This window comes from Taudactylus pleione, unplaced genomic scaffold (genome assembly GCF_031769625.1).
Source record: "Taudactylus pleione unplaced genomic scaffold, aTauple2 ptg001597l, whole genome shotgun sequence".
Classification (NCBI taxonomy): Eukaryota; Metazoa; Chordata; class Amphibia; order Anura; family Myobatrachidae; genus Taudactylus; species Taudactylus pleione.
The window spans coordinates 335687-362629 of NW_028285994.1; the positions used below are offsets into that span (position 1 = coordinate 335687).

At 41.7% G+C, this 26943-nt stretch overlaps 1 protein-coding gene across 1 annotated transcript in view; it reads left to right on the forward strand.

The window, feature by feature from the left end:
- The window catches only part of LOC148442167 (alanine aminotransferase 2-like), a 384891-nt gene that overhangs the window by 186662 nt on the left and 171286 nt on the right, over positions 1–26943 (forward strand). Inside the window, exon 2 of the mRNA XM_088464134.1 lies at positions 18652–18741. Coding sequence (XP_088320260.1) covers positions 18652–18741 — 90 coding nt within the window. The remainder of the gene's footprint in view (positions 1–18651; positions 18742–26943) is intronic.

A 26943-nucleotide genomic window follows, 5' to 3' on the forward strand; every position in this document is an offset into this window, starting at 1 on the left:
GTAAGTGTCTCTACCACAATGTGACATACAGTAGCTAAGTGTAGGCTGTAAGTGTCTCTACCACAATGTGACATAGCTAAGTGTACAAAGTGTAGGATGTAAGTGTCTCTACCACAATGTGACATAGCTAAGTGTACTAAGTGTAGGACCTAAGCATCTCAACCACAATGTGACATAGCTAAGTGTACTAAGTGTAGGATGTAAGTGTCTCTACCACAATGTGACATAGCTGAGTGTAGGATGTAAGTGTCTCTACCTCAATGTGACATAGCTAAGTGTACTAAGTGTAGGATGTAAGTGTCTCTACCACAATGTGACATAGCTAAGTGTAGGATGTAAGCGTCTCTACCACAATGTGACATAGCTAAGTGTAGGACCTAAGCATCTCTACCACAATGTGACATACAGTAGCTAAGTGTAGGCTGTAAGTGTCTCTACTCCAATGTGACATAGTTAAGTGTACTAAATGTTGGCTGTAAGTGTCTCTACCACAATGTGACATAGCTAAGTTTACTAAGTGTAGGATGTAAGTGTCTCTACCACAATATGACATAGCTAAGTGTACTAAGTGTAGGATGTAAGTGTCTCTACCACAATGTGACATAGTTAAGTGTACTAAGTGTAGGCTGTAAGTGTCTCTACCACAATGTGACATAGCTAAGTGTACTAAGTGTAGGATGTAAGTGTCTCAACCACAATGTGACATAGCTAAGTGAACTAAGTGTAGGATGTAAAGGTCTCTACCACAATGTGACATAGCTAATTGTATGCTGTAAGCATCTCTACCACAATGTGACATAGCTAAGTGTGCTAAGTGTAGGACCTAAGCATCTCTACCACAATGTGACATAGCTAAGTGTAGGATGTAAGCATCTCTACCACAATGTGACATAGCTAAGTGTAGGACCTAAGCATCTCTACCACAATGTGACATACAGTAGCTAAGTGTAGGCTGTAAGTGTCTCTACCACAATGTGACATACAGTAGCTAAGTGTATGCTGTAAGCATCTCTACCACAATGTGACATACAGTAGCTAAGTGTAGGCTGTAAGTGTCTCTAACACAATGTGACATAGTTAAGTGTACTAAATGTTGGCTGTAAGTGTCTCTACCACAATGTGACATAGCTAAGTGTACTAAGTGTAGGATGTAAGTGTCTCTACCACAATATGACATAGCTAAGTGTACTAAGTGTAGGATGTAAGTGTCTCTACCACAATGTGACATAGCTAAGTGTACTAAGTGTAGGCTGTAAGTGTCTCTACCACAATGTGACATAGCTAAGTGTTCTAAGTGTAGGATGTAAGTGTCTCTACCACAATATAACATAGCTAAGTGTACTAAGTGTAGGATGTAAGTGTCTCTACCACAATGTGACATAGCTAAGTGTATGCTGTAAGCGTCTCTACCACAATGTGACATAGCTAAGTGTACTAAGTGTAGGACCTAAGCATCTCTTCCACATTGTGACATAGCTAAGTGTAGGATGTAAGCGTCTCTACCACAATGTGACATAGCTAAGTGTAGGACCTAAGCATCTCTACCACAATGTGACATACAGTAGCTAAGTGTAGGCTGTAAGTGTCTCTACTCCAATGTGACATAGTTAAGTGTACTAAATGTTGGCTGTAAGTGTCTCTACCACAATGTGACATAGCTAAGTTTACTAAGTGTAGGATGTAAGTGTCTCTACCACAATATGACATAGCTAAGTGTACTAAGTGTAGGATGTAAGTGTCTCTACCACAATGTGACATAGTTAAGTGTACTAAGTGTAGGCTGTAAGTGTCTCTACCACAATGTGACATAGCTAAGTGTACTAAGTGTAGGATGTAAGTGTCTCAACCACAATGTGACATAGCTAAGTGAACTAAGTGTAGGATGTAAAGGTCTCTACCACAATGTGGCATAGCTAATTGTATGCTGTAAGCATCTCTACCACAATGTGACATAGCTAAGTGTGCTAAGTGTAGGACCTAAGCATCTCTACCACAATGTGACATAGCTAAGTGTAGGATGTAAGCATCTCTACCACAATGTGACATAGCTAAGTGTAGGACCTAAGCATCTCTACCACAATGTGACATACAGTAGCTAAGTGTAGGCTGTAAGTGTCTCTACCACAATGTGACATACAGTAGCTAAGTGTATGCTGTAAGCATCTCTACCACAATGTGACATACAGTAGCTAAGTGTAGGCTGTAAGTGTCTCTAACACAATGTGACATAGTTAAGTGTACTAAATGTTGGCTGTAAGTGTCTCTACCACAATGTGACATAGCTAAGTGTACTAAGTGTAGGATGTAAGTGTCTCTACCACAATATGACATAGCTAAGTGTACTAAGTGTAGGATGTAAGTGTCTCTACCACAATGTGACATAGCTAAGTGTACTAAGTGTAGGCTGTAAGTGTCTCTACCACAATGTGACATAGCTAAGTGTTCTAAGTGTAGGATGTAAGTGTCTCTACCACAATATAACATAGCTAAGTGTACTAAGTGTAGGATGTAAGTGTCTCTACCACAATGTGACATAGCTAAGTGTATGCTGTAAGCGTCTCTACCACAATGTGACATAGCTAAGTGTACTAAGTGTAGGACCTAAGCATCTCTACCACAATGTGACATAGTTAAGTGTACTAAGTGTAGGCTGTAAGTGTCTCTACCACAATGTGACATAGCTAAGTGTACTAAGTGTAGGATATAAGTGTCTCTACCACAATGTGACATAGCTAAGTGAACTAAGTGTAGGATGTAAGTGTCTCTACCACAATGTGACATAGCTAAGTGTATGCTGTAAGCGTCTCTACCACAATGTGACCTAGCTAAGTGTACTAAGTGTAGGACCTAAGCATCTGTACCACAATGTGACATAGCTAAGTGTTGGCTGTAAGTGTCTCTACCACAATGTGACATAGCTAAGTGTACTAAGTGTAGGACCTAAGCATCTCTACCTCAATGTGACATAGCTAAGTGTACTAAGTGTAGGACCTAAGCATCTCTACCACAATGTGACATAGCTAAGTGTACTAAGTGTAGGCTGTAAGTGTCTCTACCACATTGTGACATAGCTAAGTGTACTAAGTGTAGGATGTAAGTGTCTCTACCACAATGTGACATAGCTTAGTGTGGGATGTAAGTGTCTCTACCACAATGTGACATAGTTAAGTGTACTAAGTGTAGGATGTAAGTGTCTCTACCACAATGTGACATAGCTAAGTGTATTAAGTGTAGCATATAAGTGTCTCTACCACAATGTGACATAGCTAAGTGTACAAAGTGTAGGATGTAAGTGTCTCTACCACAATGTGACATAGCTAAGTGTACTAAGTGTAGGATGTAAGTGTCTCTACCACAATGTGACATAGCTACGTGTACTAAGTGTAGGATGTAAGTGTCTCTACCACAATGTGACATAGCTAAGTGTACTAAGTGTAGGACCTAAGCGTCCCAACCACAGTGTGACATAGCTAAGTGTACTAAGTGTAGGATGTAAGTGTATCTACCACAATGTGACATAGCTAAGTGTACTAAGTGTAGGACCTAAGCGTCCCAACCACAGTGTGACATAGCTAAGTGTACTAAGTGTAGGATGTAAGTGTATGTACCACAATGTGACATAGCTAAGTGTAGGATGTAAGTGTCTCTACCACAATGTGACATAGCTAAGTGTACTAAGTGTAGGATGTAAGTGTCTCTACCACAATGTGACATAGCTAAGTGTAGGATGTAAGTGTCTCTTCCACAATGTGACATAGCTAAGTGTAGGATGTAAGTGTCTCTACCACAATGTGACATAGCTAAGTGTACTAAGTGTAGGATGTAAGTGTCTCTACCACAATGTGACATAGCTAAGTGTACTAAGTGTAGGATGTAAGTGTCTCTACCACAATGTGACATAGCTAAGTGTACTAAGTGTAGGACCTAAGCATCTCAACCACAATGTGACATAGCTAAGTGTACTAAGTGTAGGATGTAAGTGTCTCTACCACAATGTGACATAGCTGAGTGTAGGATGTAAGTGTCTCTACCTCAATGTGACATAGCTAAGTGTACTAAGTGTAGGATGTAAGTGTCTCTACCACAATGTGACATAGCTAAGTGTAGGATGTAAGTGTCTCTACCACAATGTGACATAGCTAAGTGTACTAAGTGTAGGATGTAAGTGTCTCTACCACAATGTGACATAGCTAAGTGTACTAAGTGTAGGACCTAAGCGTCTCAACCACAGTGTGACATAGCTAAGTGTACTAAGTGTAGGATGTAAGTGTATCTACCACAATGTGACATAGCTAAGTGTAGGATGTAAGTGACTCTACCACAATGTGACATAGCTAAGTGTACTAAGTGTAGGATGTAAGTGTCTCTACCACAATGTGACATAGCTAAGTGTAGGATGTAAGTGTCTCTACCACAATGTGACATAGCTAAGTGTACTAAGTGTAGGTCCTAAGCGTCTCAACCACAATGTGACATAGCTAAGTGTACTAAGTGTAGGATGTAAGTGTCTCTACCACAATGTGACATAGCTAAGTGTAGGATGTAAGTGTCTCTACCATAATGTGACATAGCTAAGTGTACTATGTGTAGGATGTAAGTGTCTCTACCACAATGTTACATAGCTAAGTGTAGGATGTAAGTGTCTCTACCACAATGTGACATAGCTAAGTGTAGGATGTAAGTGTCTCTACCACAATGTGACATAGCTTAGTGTAGGCTGTAAGTGTCTCTACCACAATGTGACATAGCTAAGTGTACTAAGTGTAGGACCTAAGCATCTCTACCACAATGTGACATACAGTAGCTAAGTGTAGGATGTAGGTGTCTCTACCACAATGTGACATACAGTAGCTAAGTGTAGGCTGTAAGTGTCTCTACCACAATGTGACATAGCTAAGTGTACTAAGTGTAGGACCTAAGCATCTCTACCACAATGTGACATACAGTAGCTAAGTGTAGGATGTAGGTGTCTCTACCACAATGTGACATACAGTAGCTAAGTGTAGGATGTAAGTGTCTCTACCACAATGTGACATAGCTAAGTGTACTAAGTGTAGGACCTAAGCATCTCTACCACAATGTGACATACAGTAGCTAAGTGTAGGCTGTAAGTGTCTCTTCCACAATGTGACATAGCTAAGTGTTCTAAGTGTAGGATGTAAGTGTCTCTACCACAATGTGAAATAGCTAAGTGAACTAATTGTAGGATGTAAGTGTCTCTACCACAATGTGACATAGCTAAGTGTATGCTGTAAGCGTCTCTACCACAATGTGACATAGCTAAGTGTACTAAGTGTAGGACCTAAGCATCTCTGCCACAATGTGACATAGCTAAGTGTAGGCTGTAAGCATCTCTACCACAATGTGACATAGCTAAGTGTACTAAGTGTAGGATGTAAGTGTCTCTACCACAATGTGACATAGCTAAGTGAACTAAGTGTAGGATGTAAGTGTCTCTACCACAATGTGACATAGCTAAGTGTATGCTGTAAGCGTCTCTACCACAATGTGACCTAGCTAAGTGTACTAAGTGTAGGACCTAAGCATCTCTACCACAATGTGACATAGCTAAGTGTAGGCTGTAAGTGTCTCTACCACAATGTGACATAGCTAAGTGTACTAAGTGTAGGACCTAAGCCTCTCTACCACAATGTGACATAGCTAAGTGTACTAAGTGTAGGACCTAAGCATCTCTACCACAATGTGACATACAGTAGCTAAGTTTAGGCTGTAAGTGTCTCTACCACAATGTGACATAGTTAAGTGTACTAAATGTTGGCGGTAAGTGTCTCTACCACAATGTGACATAGCTAAGTGTACTAAGTGTAGGATGTAAGTGTCTCTACCACAATATGACATAGCTAAGTGTACTAAGTGTAGGATGTAAGTGTCTCTACCACAATGTGACATAGTTAAGTGTACTAAGTGTAGGCTGTAAGTGTCTCTACCACAATGTGACATAGCTAAGTGTACTAAGTGTAGGATATAAGTGTCTCTACCACAATGTGACATAGCTAAGTGAACTAAGTGTAGGATGTAAATGTCTCTACCACAATGTGACATAGCTAATTGTATGCTGTAAGCGTCTCTACCACAATGTGACATAGCTAAGTGTACTAAGTGTAGGACCAAAGCATCTCTACCTCAATGTGACATAGCTAAGTGTAGGATGTAAGCATCTCTACCACAATGTGACATAGCTAAGTGTAGGATGTAAGTGTCTCTACCACAATGTGACATAGCTAAGTGTAGGATGTAAGTGTCTCTACCATAATGTGACATAGCTAAGTGTACTATGTGTAGGATGTAAGTGTCTCTACCACAATGTTACATAGCTAAGTGTAGGATGTAAGTGTCTCTACCACAATGTGACATAGCTAAGTGTAGGATGTAAGTGTCTCTACCACAATGTGACATAGCTTAGTGTAGGCTGTAAGTGTCTCTACCACAATGTGACATAGCTAAGTGTACTAAGTGTAGGACCTAAGCATCTCTACCACAATGTGACATACAGTAGCTAAGTGTAGGATGTAGGTGTCTCTACCACAATGTGACATACAGTAGCTAAGTGTAGGCTGTAAGTGTCTCTACCACAATGTGACATAGCTAAGTGTACTAAGTGTAGGACCTAAGCATCTCTACCACAATGTGACATACAGTAGCTAAGTGTAGGATGTAGGTGTCTCTACCACAATGTGACATACAGTAGCTAAGTGTAGGATGTAAGTGTCTCTACCACAATGTGACATAGCTAAGTGTACTAAGTGTAGGACCTAAGCATCTCTACCACAATGTGACATACAGTAGCTAAGTGTAGGCTGTAAGTGTCTCTTCCACAATGTGACATAGCTAAGTGTTCTAAGTGTAGGATGTAAGTGTCTCTACCACAATGTGAAATAGCTAAGTGAACTAATTGTAGGATGTAAGTGTCTCTACCACAATGTGACATAGCTAAGTGTATGCTGTAAGCGTCTCTACCACAATGTGACATAGCTAAGTGTACTAAGTGTAGGACCTAAGCATCTCTGCCACAATGTGACATAGCTAAGTGTAGGCTGTAAGCATCTCTACCACAATGTGACATAGCTAAGTGTACTAAGTGTAGGATGTAAGTGTCTCTACCACAATGTGACATAGCTAAGTGAACTAAGTGTAGGATGTAAGTGTCTCTACCACAATGTGACATAGCTAAGTGTATGCTGTAAGCGTCTCTACCACAATGTGACCTAGCTAAGTGTACTAAGTGTAGGACCTAAGCATCTCTACCACAATGTGACATAGCTAAGTGTAGGCTGTAAGTGTCTCTACCACAATGTGACATAGCTAAGTGTACTAAGTGTAGGACCTAAGCCTCTCTACCACAATGTGACATAGCTAAGTGTACTAAGTGTAGGACCTAAGCATCTCTACCACAATGTGACATACAGTAGCTAAGTTTAGGCTGTAAGTGTCTCTACCACAATGTGACATAGTTAAGTGTACTAAATGTTGGCGGTAAGTGTCTCTACCACAATGTGACATAGCTAAGTGTACTAAGTGTAGGATGTAAGTGTCTCTACCACAATATGACATAGCTAAGTGTACTAAGTGTAGGATGTAAGTGTCTCTACCACAATGTGACATAGTTAAGTGTACTAAGTGTAGGCTGTAAGTGTCTCTACCACAATGTGACATAGCTAAGTGTACTAAGTGTAGGATATAAGTGTCTCTACCACAATGTGACATAGCTAAGTGAACTAAGTGTAGGATGTAAATGTCTCTACCACAATGTGACATAGCTAATTGTATGCTGTAAGCGTCTCTACCACAATGTGACATAGCTAAGTGTACTAAGTGTAGGACCAAAGCATCTCTACCTCAATGTGACATAGCTAAGTGTAGGATGTAAGCATCTCTACCACAATGTGACATAGCTAAGTGTAGAACCTAAGCATCTCTACCACAATGTGACATACAGTAACTAAGTGTAGGCTGTTAGTGTCTCTACCACAATGTGACATACAGTAGCTAAGTGTACGCTGTAAGCATCTCTACCACAATGTGACAAACAGTAGCTAAATGTAGGCTGTAAGTGTCTCTAACACAATGTGACATAGTTAAGTGTACTAAATGTTGTCTGTAAGTGTCTCTACCACAATGTGACATAGCTAAGTGTACTAAGTGTAGGATGTAAGTGTCTCTACCACAATATGACATAGCTAAGTGTACTAAGTGTAGGATGTAAGTGTCTCTACCACAATGTGACATAGCTAAGTGTACTAAGTGTAGGCTGTAAGTGTCTCTACCACAATGTGACATAGCTAAGTGTTCTAAGTGTAGGATGTAAGTGTCTCTACCACAATATAACATAGCTAAGTGTACTAAGTGTAGGATGTAAGTGTCTCTACCACAATGTGACATAGCTAAGTGTACTAAGTGTAGGATGTAAGTGTCTCTACCTCAATGTGACATAGCTAAGTGTACAAACTGTAGGATGTAAGTGTCTCTACCATAATGCGACATAGCTAAGTGTACTAAGTGTAGGATGTAAGTGTCTCTACCACAATGCGACATAGCTAAGTGTACTAAGTGTGGGATGTAAGTGTCTCTACCACAATGTGACATAGCTAAGTGTACTAAGTGTAGGATGTAAGTGTCTCTACCACAATGTGACATAGCTAAGTGTGCTAAGTGTATGATGTGTCTCTACCACAATGTGACATAGCTAAGTGTACTAAGTGTGGGATGTAAGTGTCTCTACCACAATGTGACATAGCTAAGTGTACTAAGTGTCGGATGTAAGTGTCTCTACCACAATTTGACATAGCTAAGTGTACTAAGTGTAGGATGTAAGTGTCTCTACCACAATGTGACATAGCAAAGTGTACTAAGGGCCTGATTCAGAGCCGGATGCTATTTGCGCTCGCTCGTTCAGAAAAAGGGGCCGGCTATTTAAATTGAGCGCTCGCTCTTTACGGTCTGTTGACGCCTCTATGTCTTAGCAAGCGAACGAAACATTCGCTCGCTATTTTGTAAAGACGCCCCCTGGCCGCTCGCATCCTACCTCATCTCCGATACTTATTTGATTAATCGAGTACATCGAAAGGCGTCAGAACTGCTCGCAGTGCTTGTGGTTGGATTTTCCTACCGCAATCATGCGAACAGTTCAGGCTAAGAAACAACCAAGTGACGTGGTCGATGACACTGCTTTGTTAAATGTGCACACCCTTAAAATGCCCGTTTTGACCAGTTGGCACGCCGGCGTTCGGATCACCCCTCCCCGTTTTAAAGCACCTACCCCTGTTACCACCCACAAACGCCTCATCCTGTCACTCAAATTAGCAGGCACTCGCAATTTTGCGAACACACGTTTCCCGACTGCACTGACTGGTTGGCGCAAGCGCATTATGACCCATACGCATGCGCAGATGTGCGAACATCGCTCAGAGCAAACGAGCGGCCGCTTATGAGCGGCTCTGAATCAGGCCCAAAGTGTTGGATGTAAGTGTCTCTACCACAATGTGACATAGCTAAGTGTACTAAGTGTAGGATGTAAGTGTCTCTACCACAATGTGACATAGCTAAGTGTAGGATGTAAGTGTCTCTACCACAATGTGACATAGCTAAGTGTACTAAGTGTAGGATGTAAGTGTCTCTACCACAATGTGACATAGCTAAATGTACTAAGTGTAGGATGTAAGTGTCCTTACCACAATGTGACATAGCTAAGTGTACTAAGTGTAGGATGTAAGTGTCTCTACCACAATGTGACATAGCTAAGTGTACTAAGTGTAGGACCTAAGCGTCTCTACCACAATGTGACATAGCTAAGTGTACTAAGTGTAGGATGTAAGTGTTTCTACCACAATGTGACATAGCTAAGTGTACTAAGTGTAGGATGTAAGTGTCTCTACCACAATGTGACATAGCAAAGTGTACTAAGGGCCTGATTCAGAGCCGGATGCTATTTGCGCTCGCTCGTTCAGAAAAAGGGGCCGGCTATTTAAATTGAGCGCTCGCTCTTTACGGTCTGTTGACGCCTCTATGTCTTAGCAAGCGAACGAAACATTCGCTCGCTATTTTGTAAAGACGCCCCCTGGCCGCTCGCATCCTACCTCATCTCCGATACTTATTTGATTAATCGAGTACATCGAAAGGCGTCAGAACTGCTCGCAGTGCTTGTGGTTGGATTTTCCTACCGCAATCATGCGAACAGTTCAGGCTAAGAAACAACCAAGTGACGTGGTCGATGACACTGCTTTGTTAAATGTGCACACCCTTAAAATGCCCGTTTTGACCAGTTGGCACGCCGGCGTTCGGATCACCCCTCCCCGTTTTAAAGCACCTACCCCTGTTACCACCCACAAACGCCTCATCCTGTCACTCAAATTAGCAGGCACTCGCAATTTTGCGAACACACGTTTCCCGACTGCACTGACTGGTTGGCGCAAGCGCATTATGACCCATACGCATGCGCAGATGTGCGAACATCGCTCAGAGCAAACGAGCGGCCGCTTATGAGCGGCTCTGAATCAGGCCCAAAGTGTTGGATGTAAGTGTCTCTACCACAATGTGACATAGCTAAGTGTACTAAGTGTAGGATGTAAGTGTCTCTACCACAATGTGACATAGCTAAGTGTAGGATGTAAGTGTCTCTACCACAATGTGACATAGCTAAGTGTACTAAGTGTAGGATGTAAGTGTCTCTACCACAATGTGACATAGCTAAATGTACTAAGTGTAGGATGTAAGTGTCCTTACCACAATGTGACATAGCTAAGTGTACTAAGTGTAGGATGTAAGTGTCTCTACCACAATGTGACATAGCTAAGTGTACTAAGTGTAGGACCTAAGCGTCTCTACCACAATGTGACATAGCTAAGTGTACTAAGTGTAGGATGTAAGTGTTTCTACCACAATGTGACATAGCTAAGTGTACTAAGTGTAGGATGTAAGTGTCTCTACCACAATGTGACATAGCTAAGTGTACTAAGTGTAGGACCTAAGCGTCTCTACCACAATGTGACATAGCTAAGTGTATTAAGTGTAGGATGTAAGTGTCTCTACCACAATGTGACATAGCTTAGTGTGGGATGTAAGTGTCTCTACCACAATGTGACATAGCTAAGTGTACTAAGTGTAGGATGTAAGTGTCTCTACCACAATGTGACATAGCTAAGTGTAGGATGTAAGTGTCTCTACCACAATGTGACATAGCTTAGTGTAGGCTGTAAGTGTCTCTACCACAATGTGACATAGTTAAGTGTACTAAGTGTAGGACCTAAGCATCTCTACCACAATGTGACATACAGTAGCTAAGTGAAGGATGTAAGTGCCTCTACCACAATGTGACATAGCTAAGTGTACTAAGTGTAGGATGTAAGTGTCTCTTCCACAATGTGACATAGCTAAGTGTACTAAGTGTAGGATGTAAGTGTCTCTACCACAATGTGACATAGCTAAGTGTACTAAGTGTAGGACCTAAGCATCTCAACCACAATGTGACATAGCTAAGTGCACTATGTGTAGGATGTAAGTGTCTCTACCACAATGTGACATAGCTAATTGTAGGATGTAAGTGTCTCTACCACAATGTGACATAGCTAAGTGTACTAAGTGTAGGATGTAAGTGTCTCTACCACAATGTGACATAGCTAAGTGTACTAAGTGTAGGATGTAAGTGTCTTTACCACAATGTGACATAGCTAAGTGTACTAAGTGTAGGATGTAAGTGTCTCTACCACAATGTGACATAGCTAAGTGTACTAAGTGTGGGATGTAAGTGTCTCTACCACAATGTGACATAGCTAAGTGTACTAAGTGTAGGACCTAAGCGTCTCTACCACAATGTGACATAGCTAAGTGTACTAAGTGTAGGATGTTAGTGTCTCTACCACAATGTGACATAGCTAAGTGTACTAAGTGTAGGATGTAAGTGTCTCTACCACAATGTGACATAGCTAAGTGTACTAAAGTGTAGGACCTAAGCGTCTCTACCACAATGTGACATAGCTAAGTGTATTAAGTGTAGGATGTAAGAGTCTCTACCACAATGTGACATAGCTTAGTGTGGGATGTAAGTGTCTCTACCACAATGTGACATAGCTAAGTGTACTAAGTGTAGGATGTAAGTGTCTCTACCACAATGTGACATAGCTAAGTGTAGGATGTAAGTGTCTCTTCCACAATGTGACATAGCTAAGTGTAGGCTGTAAGAGTCTCTACCACAATGTGACATAGCTAAGTGTACTAAGTGTAGGACCTAAGCATCTCTACCACAATGTGACATACAGTAGCTAAGTGTAGGATGTAAGTGTCTCTACCACAATGTGACATAGCTAAGTGAACTAAGAGTAGGATGTAAGTGTCTCTACCACAATGTGACATAGCTAAGTGTATGCTGTAAGCGACTCTACCACAATGTGACATAGCTAAGTGTACTAAGTGTAGGACCTAAGCATCTCTTCCACAATGTGACATAGCTAAGTGTAGGATGTAAGCGTCTCTACCACAATGTGACATAGCTAAGTGTAGGACCTAATCATCTCTACCACAATGTGACATACAGTAGCTAAGTGTAGGCTGTAAGTGTCTCTACTCCAATGTGACATAGTTAAGTGTACTAAATGTTGGCTGTAAGTGTCTCTACCACAATGTGACATAGCTAAGTTTACTAAGTGTAGGATGTAAGTGTCTCTACCACAATATGACATAGCTAAGTGTACTAAGTGTAGGATGTAAGTGTCTCTACCACAATGTGACATAGTTAAGTGTACTAAGTGTAGGCTGTAAGTGTCTCTACCACAATGTGACATAGCTAAGTGTACTAAGTGTAGGATGTAAGTGTCTCAACCACAATGTGACATAGCTAAGTGAACTAAGTGTAGGATGTAAAGGTCTCTACCACAATGTGACATAGCTAATTGTATGCTGTAAGCATCTCTACCACAATGTGACATAGCTAAGTGTGCTAAGTGTAGGACCTAAGCATCTCTACCACAATGTGACATAGCTAAGTGTAGGATGTAAGCATCTCTACCACAATGTGACATAGCTAAGTGTAGGACCTAAGCATCTCTACCACAATGTGACATACAGTAGCTAAGTGTAGGCTGTAAGTGTCTCTACCACAATGTGACATACAGTAGCTAAGTGTATGCTGTAAGCATCTCTACCACAATGTGACATACAGTAGCTAAGTGTAGGCTGTAAGTGTCTCTAACACAATGTGACATAGTTAAGTGTACTAAATGTTGGCTGTAAGTGTCTCTACCACAATGTGACATAGCTAAGTGTACTAAGTGTAGGATGTAAGTGTCTCTACCACAATATGACATAGCTAAGTGTACTAAGTGTAGGATGTAAGTGTCTCTACCACAATGTGACATAGCTAAGTGTACTAAGTGTAGGCTGTAAGTGTCTCTACCACAATGTGACATAGCTAAGTGTTCTAAGTGTAGGATGTAAGTGTCTCTACCACAATATAACATAGCTAAGTGTACTAAGTGTAGGATGTAAGTGTCTCTACCACAATGTGACATAGCTAAGTGTATGCTGTAAGCGTCTCTACCACAATGTGACATAGCTAAGTGTACTAAGTGTAGGACCTAAGCATCTCTACCACAATGTGACATAGTTAAGTGTACTAAGTGTAGGCTGTAAGTGTCTCTACCACAATGTGACATAGCTAAGTGTACTAAGTGTAGGATATAAGTGTCTCTACCACAATGTAACATAGCTAAGTGAACTAAGTGTAGGATGTAAGTGTCTCTACCACAATGTGACATAGCTAAGTGTATGCTGTAAGCATCTCTACCACAATGTGACCTAGCTAAGTGTACTAAGTGTAGGACCTAAGCATCTGTACCACAATGTGACATAGCTAAGTGTAGGCTGTAAGTGTCTCTACCACAATGTGACATAGCTAAGTGTATGCTGTAAGTGTCTCTACCACAATGTGACCTAGCTAAGTGTACTAAGTGTAGGACCTAAGCATCTCTACCACAATGTGACATAGCTAAGTGTACTAAGTGTAGGACCTAAGCATCTCTACCACAATGTGACATAGCTAAGTGTACTAAGTGTAGGCTGTAAGTGTCTCTACCACATTGTGACATAGCTAAGTGTACTAAGTGTAGGATGTAAGTGTCTCTACCACAATGTGACATAGCTTAGTGTGGGATGTAAGTGTCTCTACCACAATGTGACATAGCTAAGTGTACTAAGTGTAGGATGTAAGTGTCTCTACCACAATGTGACATAGCTAAGTGTATTAAGTGTAGCATATAAGTGTCTCTACCACAATGTGACATAGCTAAGTGTACAAAGTGTAGGATGTAAGTGTCTCTACCACAATGTGACATAGCTAAGTGTACTAAGTGTAGGATGTAAGTGTCTCTACCACAATGTGACATAGCTACGTGTACTAAGTGTAGGATGTAAGTGTCTCTACCACAATGTGACATAGCTAAGTGTACTAAGTGTAGGACCTAAGCGTCCCAACCACAGTGTGACATAGCTAAGTGTACTAAGTGTAGGATGTAAGTGTATCTACCACAATGTGACATAGCTAAGTGTACTAAGTGTAGGACCTAAGCGTCCCAACCACAGTGTGACATAGCTAAGTGTACTAAGTGTAGGATGTAAGTGTATCTACCACAATGTGACATAGCTAAGTGTAGGATGTAAGTGTCTCTACCACAATGTGACATAGCTAAGTGTACTAAGTGTAGGATGTAAGTGTCTCTACCACAATGTGACATAGCTAAGTGTAGGATGTAAGTGTCTCTTCCACAATGTGACATAGCTAAGTGTAGGATGTAAGTGTCTCTACCACAATGTGACATAGCTAAGTGTACTAAGTGTAGGATGTAAGTGTCTCTACCACAATGTGACATAGCTAAGTGTACTAAGTGTAGGATGTAAGTGTCTCTACCACAATGTGACATTGCTAAGTGTACTAAGTGTAGGACCTAAGCATCTCAACCACAATGTGACATAGCTAAGTGTACTAAGTGTAGGATGTAAGTGTCTCTACCACAATGTGACATAGCTAAGTGTAGGATGTAAGTGTCTCTACCACAATGTGACATAGCTAAGTGTACTAAGTCTAGGATGTAAGTGTCTCTACCACAATGTGACATAGCTAAGTGTAGGATGTAAGTGTCTCTACCACAATGTGACATAGCTAAGTGTACTAAGTGTAGGATGTAAGTGTCTCTACCACAATGTGACATAGCTAAGTGTAGGATGTAAGTGTCTCTACCACAATTTGACATAGCTAAGTGTACTAAGTGTAGGATGTAAGTGTCTCTACCACAATGTGACATAGCTTAGTGTAGGCTGTAAGTGTCTCTACCACAATGTGACATAGCTAAGTGTACTAAGTGTAGGACCTAAGCATCTCTACCACAATGTGACATACAGTAGCTAAGTGTAGGATGTAAGTGTCTCTACCACAATGTGACATACAGTAGCTAAGTGTAGGCTGTAAGTGTCTCTACCACAATGTGACATAGCTAAGTGTACAAAGTGTAGGATGTCAGTGTCTCTACCACAATGTGACATAGCTAAGTGTACTAAGTGTAGGACCTAAGCATCTCAACCACAATGTGACATAGCTAAGTGTACTAAGTGTAGGATGTAAGTGTCTCTACCACAATGTGACATAGCTGAGTGTAGGATGTAAGTGTCTCTACCTCAATGTGACATAGCTAAGTGTACTAAGTGTAGGATGTAAGTGTCTCTACCACAATGTGACATAGCTAAGTGTAGGATGTAAGTGTCTCTACCACAATGTGACATAGCTAAGTGTACTAAGTGTAGGATGTAAGTGTCTCTACCACAATGTGACATAGCTAAGTGTACAAAGTGTAGGATGTAAGTGTCTCTACCACAATGTGACATAGCTAAGTGTACTAAGTGTAGGACCTAAGCGTCTCAACCACAGTGTGACATAGCTAAGTGTACTAAGTGTAGGATGTAAGTGTATCTACCACAATGTGACATAGCTAAGTGTAGGATGTAAGTGACTCTACCACAATGTGACATAGCTAAGTGTACTAAGTGTAGGATGTAAGTGTCTCTACCACAATGTGACATAGCTAAGTGTAGGATGTAAGTGTCTCTACCACAATGTGACATAGCTAAGTGTACTAAGTGTAGGTCCTAAGCGTCTCAACCACAATGTGACATAGCTAAGTGTACTAAGTGTAGGATGTAAGTGTCTCTACCACAATGTGACATAGCTAAGTGTAGGATGTAAGTGTCTCTACCATAATGTGACATAGCTAAGTGTACTATGTGTAGGATGTAAGTGTCTCTACCACAATGTTACATAGCTAAGTGTAGGATGTAAGTGTCTCTACCACAATGTGACATAGCTAAGTGTAGGATGTAAGTGTCTCTACCACAATGTGACATAGCTTAGTGTAGGCTGTAAGTGTCTCTACCACAATGTGACATAGCTAAGTGTACTAAGTGTAGGACCTAAGCATCTCTACCACAATGTGACATACAGTAGCTAAGTGTAGGATGTAGGTGTCTCTACCACAATGTGACATACAGTAGCTAAGTGTAGGCTGTAAGTGTCTCTACCACAATGTGACATAGCTAAGTGTACTAAGTGTAGGACCTAAGCATCTCTACCACAATGTGACATACAGTAGCTAAGTGTAGGATGTAGGTGTCTCTACCACAATGTGACATACAGTAGCTAAGTGTAGGATGTAAGTGTCTCTACCACAATGTGACATAGCTAAGTGTACTAAGTGTAGGACCTAAGCATCTCTACCACAATGTGACATACAGTAGCTAAGTGTAGGCTGTAAGTGTCTCTTCCACAATGTGACATAGCTAAGTGTTCTAAGTGTAGGATGTAAGTGTCTCTACCACAATGTGACATAGCTAAGTGAACTAATTGTAGGATGTAAGTGTCTCTACCACAATGTGACATAGCTAAGTGTATGCTGTAAGCGTCTCTACCACAATGTGACATAGCTAAGTGTACTAAGTGTAGGACCTAAGCATCTCTGCCACAATGTGACATAGCTAAGTGTAGGACCTAAGCAATTCTACCACAATGTGACATACAGTAGCTAAGTGTATGCTGTAAGCATCTCTACCACAATGTGACATAGTTAAGTGTACTAAATGTTGGCTGTAAGTGTCTCTACCACAATGTGACATAGCTAAGTGTACTAAGTGTAGGATGTAAGTGTCTCTACCACAATATGACATAGCTAAGTGTACTAAGTGTAGTATGTAAGTGTCTCTACCACAATGTGACATAGCTAAGTTTACTAAGTGTAGGCTGTAAGTGTCTCTACCACAATGTGACATAGCTAAGTGTACTAAGTGTAGGATGTAAGTGTCTCTACCACAATGTGACATAGCTAAGTGAACTAAGTGTAGGATGTAAGTGTCTCTACCACAATGTGATATAGCTAAGTGTACTAAGTGTAGGATGTAAGTGTCTCTACCACAATGTGACATAGCTAAGTGTACTAAGTGTAGGATGTAAGTGTCTCTACCACAATGTGATATAGCTAAGTGTACTAAGTGTAGGATGTAAGCATCTCTACCACAATGTGACATAGCTAAGTGTACTAAGTGTAGGACCTAAGCATCTCTACCACAATGTGACATAGTTAAGTGTATGCTGTAAGCGTCTCTACCACAATATGACATAGCTAAGTGTACTAAGTGTAGGATGTAAGTGTCTCTACCACAATGTGACATAGCTAAGTGTACTAAGTGTAGGATGTAAGTGTCTCTACCACAATGTGACATAGTTAAGTGAACTAAGTGTAGGATGTAAGTGTCTCTACCACAATGTGACATAGCTAAGTGTGCTAAGTGTAGGATGTAAGCGTCTCTACCACAATGTGACATAGCTAAGTGTACTAAGTGTAGGACCTAAGCGTCTCTACTACAATGTGACATAGCTAAGTTTATCCTGTAAGCGTCCCTACCACAATGTGACATAGCTAAGTGTACTAAGTGTAGGACCTAAGCGTCTCTACCACAATGTGACATAGCTAAGTGTACTAAGTGTAGGACCTAAGTGTCTCTACCACAATGTGACATAGCTAAGTGTACTAAGTGTAGGACTTAAGCGTCTCTACCACAATGTGACATAGCTAAGTGTAGGCTGTGAGTGTCTCTACCACAATATGACATAGCTAAGTGTACTAAGTGTAGGACCTAAGTGTCTCTACCACAATGTGACATAGCTAAGTTTACTAAGTGTAGGACCTAAGCATCTCTACCACAATGTGACATAGCTAAGTGTACTAAGTGTAGGACTTAAGCGTCTCTACCACAATGTGACATAGCTAAGTGTTCTAAGTGTAGGATGTAAGTGTCTCTACCACAATGTGACATAGCTAAGTGTACTAGGTGTAGGACTTAAGCGTCTCTACCACAATATGACATAGCTAAGTGTACTAAGTGTAGGACTTAAGCGTCTCTACCACAATGTGACATAGCTAAGTTTACTAAGTGTAGGACCTAAGCGTCTCTACCACAATATGACATAGCTAAGTTTACTAAGTGCAGGACCTAAGTGTCTCTACCACAATATGATATAGCTAAGTATACTAAGTGTAGGACCTTTCTCCCTTGTCAACAATTCATAGTTTATGGTGCAGTTGTATAATGTCTCTTCTACAGGGAATAGAAAAACCTTTTGGAAAAATAACACCATGTTATTTGGGGGACCAGCAAGCAATGGGACAGAAACCAATGACCTACCTGAGACAGGTAAGCACACAAATAGATAATAAGCTGATCAACAGAGAAGGGCAGATCCGGAGTCACATGCTGCTGTGAACGCTGTAGCGTGTTTTTCATATCGAAGCCGGATAATTGGCTGAGACAGAATCTGTTTAAAATTAAATCTGTACGATGCCATTTTGCGAATAGTAACAAGACGCCATTATGCGACTACCCGCCCAGCGCCATTTTAGCGAATCTCACACATAAGTACATACGGCGATGCTATTATTTAGCATTGTGCAATTCCCACGCAATAGAAAGATGTTAAAAGTCCTCATTAGATAAATACAGACAGTTACTAAAACATATAATATGATCAACCTTGCAAAATATGTACCACGGTGTACTCCACAAACACGTAGTCGCACAACACTAACTAGCAGCATTTCCCAATACCCCAATACTTACACTCTACACACTTACATAAAAAGGTTCCCTAGCATTAAGGTTATTATTTAAGGTTTTATTCATTATTTGTAATGTTGTGAAATACATGTTATTTGATATCTAAGATTTAGTGCAGGATAAGCAGACCGTGTTTGGTGTTATTCTAAACCACTGTGTATTTGCAGATTTCCGGTTCCATCGGGGTAGAAATTGCAACATGTGTCTGCAAGTTATGGATCATAGAGAGTTAGGCATTGAAATGTATCCTGTAATATAACCAGCTTAGATTTAGTATGCAGTGGGACAATGGACACAAAGAGCTGTTGGAGGCTGGATTGTGACCATACAAACTGACCTATGAACTGTACTGTAACAGAAGAACCAGGAAGAAGAACCAATGGAATCATGCCAATCTGTTCTATTGTATTGCCTATCTCTGTAAGGGTATATATGTGAGCTCTCTGAAACTAGATTTTAGGATTCAAGCTTTGCTGTTGACGGAGGTTTCATCTTTGATGCCGGGATGTGGATTCAGAGCGCGTGTGTATGTAACGACTGTACCTCGTGTCTGTATAATTTGTGTGCGCTAATTGTATTTAGATCACAGCGTGTATCTGTTTTATGGTGAATAATAACTTTTTGTGCTTTGGAATCACAATCGAAGTCTGAAAGCAATTATTTCTTGTGCGACTCATAAACGCTAAATAGCGACAATTTTAGAGTGTATAGATAGGTAGGAATCCATAGTTGGGGGCTTCGTCAAGAGTGAGATCACTGTACTACTTACACGATAGAAACACGGTTACTGATCTCTCACCAAAAGGGTGGAAAGGCACCATAAGCAGGAAAGAACGCTTTGCCTTCCAAAACCTGCTAGCACTTGGTTGCTGAGAGACCGCTATCCGTATATTGTGTGAGTTCAAGGAGCGCTGATTAGAATCCAGGGACAAGGAAGGAAAAAGTTTGTTTTCCTTCGTTGATAGAATTTCATGGTAAAAGGGGAAGTCGCACAATAGCGTAAGGGTAATAATACATTTTGTGTAGCAGTCGCATTATTGTCTATTGTCTATGCGACTAGTCGCACAATAGCGTATACATATTTCCTGTATTGCTGCCACGTGTTTTAAACAAAGCCATTGAGATTGCATTGTGATATTGATAGAGTGATAACATTGTTGTAAATACATTGATCAGTGTTGCCATAATCTGGGAAAATGTTTATTTTTCTGCGCAGGAAAAGAGTGTGTAACAGTGAATATTTGTTGGTAGGGGTAACATGTTCCCTAGTTAAGGGTATTGTAGGACCCTTAAGTGCTAGACGCCTGGTGTCGGCCTAGTGGCTCGGTAGTAGATACCGCAGTCTATACACATAAGCAGGTGTAGTTGTCTTTGTTGTAGTTTCGGCTCTCAGTGTGATTACAGTATTCAGTGATCAGTTAGGGTTATTTGAGCATTGTAATTGAACCGCTCAGTTGTGGCTAAATTGTGATTGTGAACTGAGCAGAGGGTGGATGAAATCACTGAAAAGGGTAGGTGTTATTGGAATGCCTACATGCTAGCAGTGAAAGTTAGTCAAAAAGGGATTAGGTGCGTGGAAGCAGCCTGGTTATTCTTCCATAGGTGTGTGGGCGCATCCTGTTAATATTGTCCATAGGTAAGTGAAAGTAGCCTTGACATTCTTTCACCAGTCTAAATCTCTATTGAAAAGTTTGGCACTATTTTCCCAAACATGGGAGCCAAACAAACAGTAGAGATGTTAGATGATGTGCTGCTCTTGGAAGCGCCGCTTGGGTCGGCATGGCATATTATGCATACTAAGTACGGTGCTTATGCGATTAAGTACTGTGATATATGACGAGGAAAAGAGTTAGACCTTTCCCCAGAATTGGCAGCTTTGATAAGGAGGTATTGAACAATGTCCGAGATAGCATCTGTATGGTGCACTCTCAAATGAAAAAGATAAAGTATAACGAGTGTTTAAAGTTGTGGCAGCATGAGGGGGATGCGTGGCTTAAGGGTGTGCATGCGGCACAAACCAGTGTCGCGTGCAAGATGCAGGGGAGTGCGCACACAGCACTAAACTGCAGTGCGTGCATGCTACGAAATAGCACGCACATACAGCAAGGTAGCATTGCGGAAGGTATTACCAGTGGTTCATGCACACCACCACCGCCCTATGCGGATGGGGGTGGAGGTACAGTCGATGTAAAAACTCATAAAAATATAACAGGTAACTTGTACCCTCTTGAGTAATCATTTAATTCAATTATTCAGACCCGGTCGCAAGCGCTGAATGCTCGCAACCGGGTCGATGTTTGCCCACTGGGCATGCGCACTTCAGAGCCGTCTCCGAGGCACGGGTCTCGCACCAAAGGGGGCGAGCTGTCGATGATTGACATGACGATTGACAGCTCGCCCCGTTTTGGAGGCGGGCGGGGGGGTGGACGGCCAAACGGAGGAATTCCCGATGGAACACTTGCCATTTGGGGGCGGCCCCACTGACATCAGCAATAATGTCAGTGGGGAGCTTCCTGCAGGAAGCTCCCTGGGGCTTGCGCTTGCCAAGACCCAACCTTAGGGTCTTGTTGCAAGCCCCGATGGTTGTGATGGTCCAGACCATCGCGACCATCAATCTGGTCGCTCCCTAGAGCTGTGGGTGGTAACCCACAGCTTAGCTAGCGACCAGGAGGCCGCACTTCACACCACGACTCTGAATGAGGGCCTAAATCCCCAGCCAGGTAACAAGGTCAAAGGTAACAGTGTGGGTGGTCTCCAATAACTGTTCCCAATGGGAATCCGGATGCGAATGGTGTAGTGCCCACAAGGGAAGTAGCAATGCATTGTCCTTGGACAAGAGCGGAGCTAAATTCCATAATGAATGACTTCCCTGACCCTAAGAAGGAATTAGCAAAATGCCAAAGATTTTTGAAAAATTTGGTTAATGCTCACGAGCCAACCAATAATGATTGGCGAGTGGTGTTAAGGGCTTTTCTTCCACACAATACCGATGTAAAAAAGTTTATCACGGATTGCGTATTGGATGGAGATGGTCCCTTAACAGACGAGGGTAACCAAGGTCACATTACCCGCATAATAACTCAATTGGGTGTATATTTTCCAGTAGTAGTTAACTTGAGTAAAATTTTAACCATAAAACAAAAGGGTAGTGAATCTGCAGAGGATTACTGTACCCGAGCTCTGCAGGCTATCACCCAGTACACTGGGATAGAAGATAGTAAAGACAGCACTCACCATAGGGAAATGGTCATCACAGTGCTTATGGATGGGTCTTAAAGACAATCTAAAGACCCGAGTTCAGACCTCTCTGCCTGGCTGGAGGGGAGTTACTGTAGACACACTTAGGGAGTCCGCTATTGAGCATGATAAAAACATCCACAAGAAGAGAGAGACGCAGAGCGAGAAGCTAATGGCTGTTAGTATTTAAGCTCTAGAAAGAATGACTGTAACATCACAGCCACCAGACACACATGCACCTGCACAGCTACACATCCTCACCAATCCTGCACCACCACAAACACAGCCCTTCCCCACTTATCACACACAGCCACAAAACCCATACTATCCACAGCCACCATATTACCCTCAAAATCCTTATTCACACCCACAATCTTTCTCTAACGCTCAACCCACACAGCAACCTTTTCACCCACCCCACTCATGAAGGTGCTTTAACTGCAACCAAGTGGGACATGTAAGTAGGAACTGTAAGGTGAAGAAGGTAGGACCCCCCAACCAGGGAGTACCTGGATATCCACATAAGGGATATACACACAGTGCAGGAAATTTCCAACAGTCACCAGCTCCAATTGTGGCCTTAAATGCTGTATTGGAGAGTGAGAGTCAACGCTAGGGGTCAGGTCATACCTGTAGTCTACAGATAGTCAGGTTAACTGGAAATACTAGGGAATTTCTTAAGTCCAAACCACCTCACTTTAAACTCCACCAGTCCCAAGTAGATACATCACTTTTATGTTTGAACATCACCAACTCCAATGACCCAGGAAGTTGGGAGGTGACTGGGAATAACCAGACGATGACCTTCTCACTAAGAGCTGATCATGAGCCTATGAATTATGAACTGTTACGCACAATCAGGTCGGGTGGAAGACAATTCCGGTATAAATATACACTAAGTTCCACCAAAGAAATGGTTGGTAGGGTCCCAGAAGGATATTGTGCTTAGATATTACAACCAGAAACTTGCATGAGTCAAATGGGAGAACCTGAAATAGGGTCACTTGCTAGGGAAATGTGTGTGACAATAATGATGTTTACTATTTGTGTTATCTGGGAAGAGTAGTCCCAGAAGTTATGACCCATACACATGGTGAAATGCTTGGTATTCATAAAAACACACCATCACCATATCTTCACACACAGTATGAACACAGAGCAAAAGAAATATACCTGGTGATGTACATAAAGCCACACAGTTAATTAGTGAAACAACTGGCTTTAAAGTTTTGGTAGCATTGGATCCCACCAGCAGGATCGCTCGGGGTACACTAAATTTTAGATATATCCAAGACCTTGCTAAATTAATAGATTATATCACCGAGATGTATGATGACACATTCAGGTACACAGGTAGGGAGTTGCACGCTTACAAGAAAGAACTCGTGCAACATAGACTAGTGTTAGATTATTTATCAGCTGTCACTGGAGGGTATTGCGTAACATTGGCCACCCAATTTTGTATAAAAAGTTGCACATATATTACAAATAACACTAGTGACCCCAAGGAGGTGATAGACCGGAAGATGGATGAAATTCTGCAGCTGAAATGGGAATTCCAGAAGAACCATAATACTTCAGTGGCTGAAGTAGAGGAAAAGGTAGAAGAATGGGTTTCATGGTTGAACCCAGTGAAATGGTTCGCCGGCCTAGGAGAGTGGGTCCAGGAAATGGTTGCTAGTATAGGTAAACTCCTGATCCTCATTCTGGTTGTCATCTTAGTAATTGGCTTATGTGTCAGGTGTGCTCCTGCTGTGTTGAAATGTGGAAATGTAAAGGTAAGGTAAACCGAAAGAATGAAATTTTGATGGTGGTCACTAGTAACAATATGAATACTGAGATAAATGTAGGACTGCATTACAACCCTGAACTAGAAGGTACCATCATATGATGTATAAGATTTAGACATGCATGAAATGTATTATTAAAAAAGTTATTTTAAAACATCTTACATAATGTAAGTCCCTATTCCCCTTCAAGACTTCCTTTATAGGATTGGTGCATCCCCACATCTTTCCCATGATCTCCCAATATCCACGGTGTGCGTATAAGGGTAGTTTTATGTCCCCTCCTAGAGACACATTATTGATGGTTAAGAACCACCTTGTGCCATCCCATAATATAACATTAAATAATATGTCATAGTGTAAGCCTAAATTAAATTACCGTATATACTCGAGTATAAGTCGACCCGAATATAAGCCGAGGTACCTAATGTTACCACAAAATACTGGGAAAACTTATTGACTCGAGTATAAACCTAGGGTGGGAAATGCAGCAGCTGGTAGTGCCCCCAGTAGTAATCCCCCCTGGTAGTGCCCCCAGAAGTAATTCCCCCTGGTAGTACCCCCAGAAGTAATTCCCCCTGGTAGTGCCCCCAGTAGTAATTCCCCCTGGTAGTGCCCCCAGTAGTAATTCCCCCTGGTAGTGCCCCCAGTAGTAATCCCCCCTGGTAGTGCCCCCAGAAGTAATCCCCCCTGGTAGTGCCCCAGAAGTAATCCCCCCCTGGTAGTGCCCCCAGAAGTAATCCCCCCTGGTAGTGCCCCCAGAAGTAATCCCCCCTGGTACTGCCCCAGTAGTCCTAATAAAAATAAAAAAAACACTTCCTGAAACCCCGCTCCTGGTCCCACCGCTGTTATCAGCTCCTCCGGCTGCTTTGCATTATGGGAGAGATGTTGTCATGACGTCTCTCCCATTATCCACTGCGGGAGCCGGAAGATGGCTCCCGCAGTGGGAGCAGCAGCAGCCGATGAGAGTCTGACAGACTCTCCTTGGCTGCTGATTACAACAAACACACAGCTGCCAGCTCCGCGGCTGTGTGTTTGGCAGTGTGTAGTGCTGACCGAACTCCATCCGGTCAGCGGTACACACGCGGTACAGCTGTGTCACAGAGACACAGTCTGCACCACAGCCCGCATGGTACGCTACTCAGCTGCGTACCATGCGTGCATCACTCGAGTATAAGCCGAGGAGGTGCTTTTTCAGCACAAAAAATGTGCTGAAAAACTCGGTTTATACTCGAGTATATACAGTGATTGAAAAATCAGATTGTGATAGCATGTTATTTGCTATCAAAGGGTGGACTGTCAAAGCTGAATAATTGGCTGAGATAGAATCTGTTTAAAATTAAATCTGCACAACGCCATTTTGTGAATGGCAACAAGGCGCCATTTTGTGAATGGCCGCCCAGTGCCATTTTAGCGAATCTCACACATAAGTACATACGGTGATGCTATTTAGCGTCGTGCAATTCCCACGCAATAGAAAGATGTTTTAAAGTCCTCATCATATAAATACAGACAGTTACTAAAACATATATGATCAACCCCGCAAAACACGTACCATGGTGTACTCCACAAAACACGTAGTCGCACAACGTTAACTAACGTCTTTTCTCAATACCCCAATACTTACACACTGCACACTTACATAAAAAGGTTCCCTAGCATTAAGGTTCATATTTAAGGTTTATTCAGTAATAGTAATGTTGTGAAATAAATGTAATTTGATATGTAAGGTTTAGTACATGGTAAGCTGACCGTGTTTGGTGTCATTCTAAACTACTGTGTCTTTGCAGATTTCCGGTATAATCGGTGAGAAGATCGCAACGTGTCTGCAAACTATGGACTATAAAGAGTTAAACATTAAAATGTACTCTGTAATGTAACCAGCTTAGATTTATTATGCAGCGGGAAAATGGACACAAAGAGCTGTTGGAGGCTGGATTGTGACCATACGAACTGACCTATGAACTGTACTGTAACAGAAGAACCAGGAAGAAGAACCAATGGAATCATGCCAATCTGTTCTATTGTATTGCCTATCTCTGTAAGAGTATATATGCAGGCTCTCTGAAACTAGATGTTAGGATTCTTGCTTTGCTGTTGATGGAGGTTTCATCTTTGATGCCGGAATCTGGATTCAGAGCGTGTGTGTATGTAACGACTGTACTTTGTGTCTGTATAATTTGTTTGCGCTAATTGTATTTAGATCACAGCGTTTAACTATCTGTTTTATGGTGAATAATAACTTTTTGTGCTTTGGAACCACAACCAAAGTCTGAAAGCATTTATTTCTTGTGCGACTCATAAACGCTAAATAGTGACAATTTTAGAGTGTATAGATAGATAGGAATCCATATACCATAGTCGTGTCTGAGACTTTCTGCTAAAGCTTCCCCAGGGGTAAAAGCGGGCGTCTGACTGTGCCAGGACTGAGACGTCCACTTGGGCATCTTCAGGTGCTGTAGTACCGCTTGGTGAGTTTTTACACGTAACCATCAGACGCACCATAGAAACTTGCACAAGCCTGATGCTATATGCAGACTCTGCGGCTGTGTATGAACTCCAATGCAAGTGGTGAAGTGTCCAAGTTCACAACCAGTTATGTGACACTCCTCCAACACACCCATAACACACCCACAACATGCCCACAACACCCCCAAAACACGCCTACAACATGCTTATAACACTCCTATAACATGTCCATAACACACCCACAACATGCCCATAACACGCCCACAACACCCCCAAAACACACCTACAA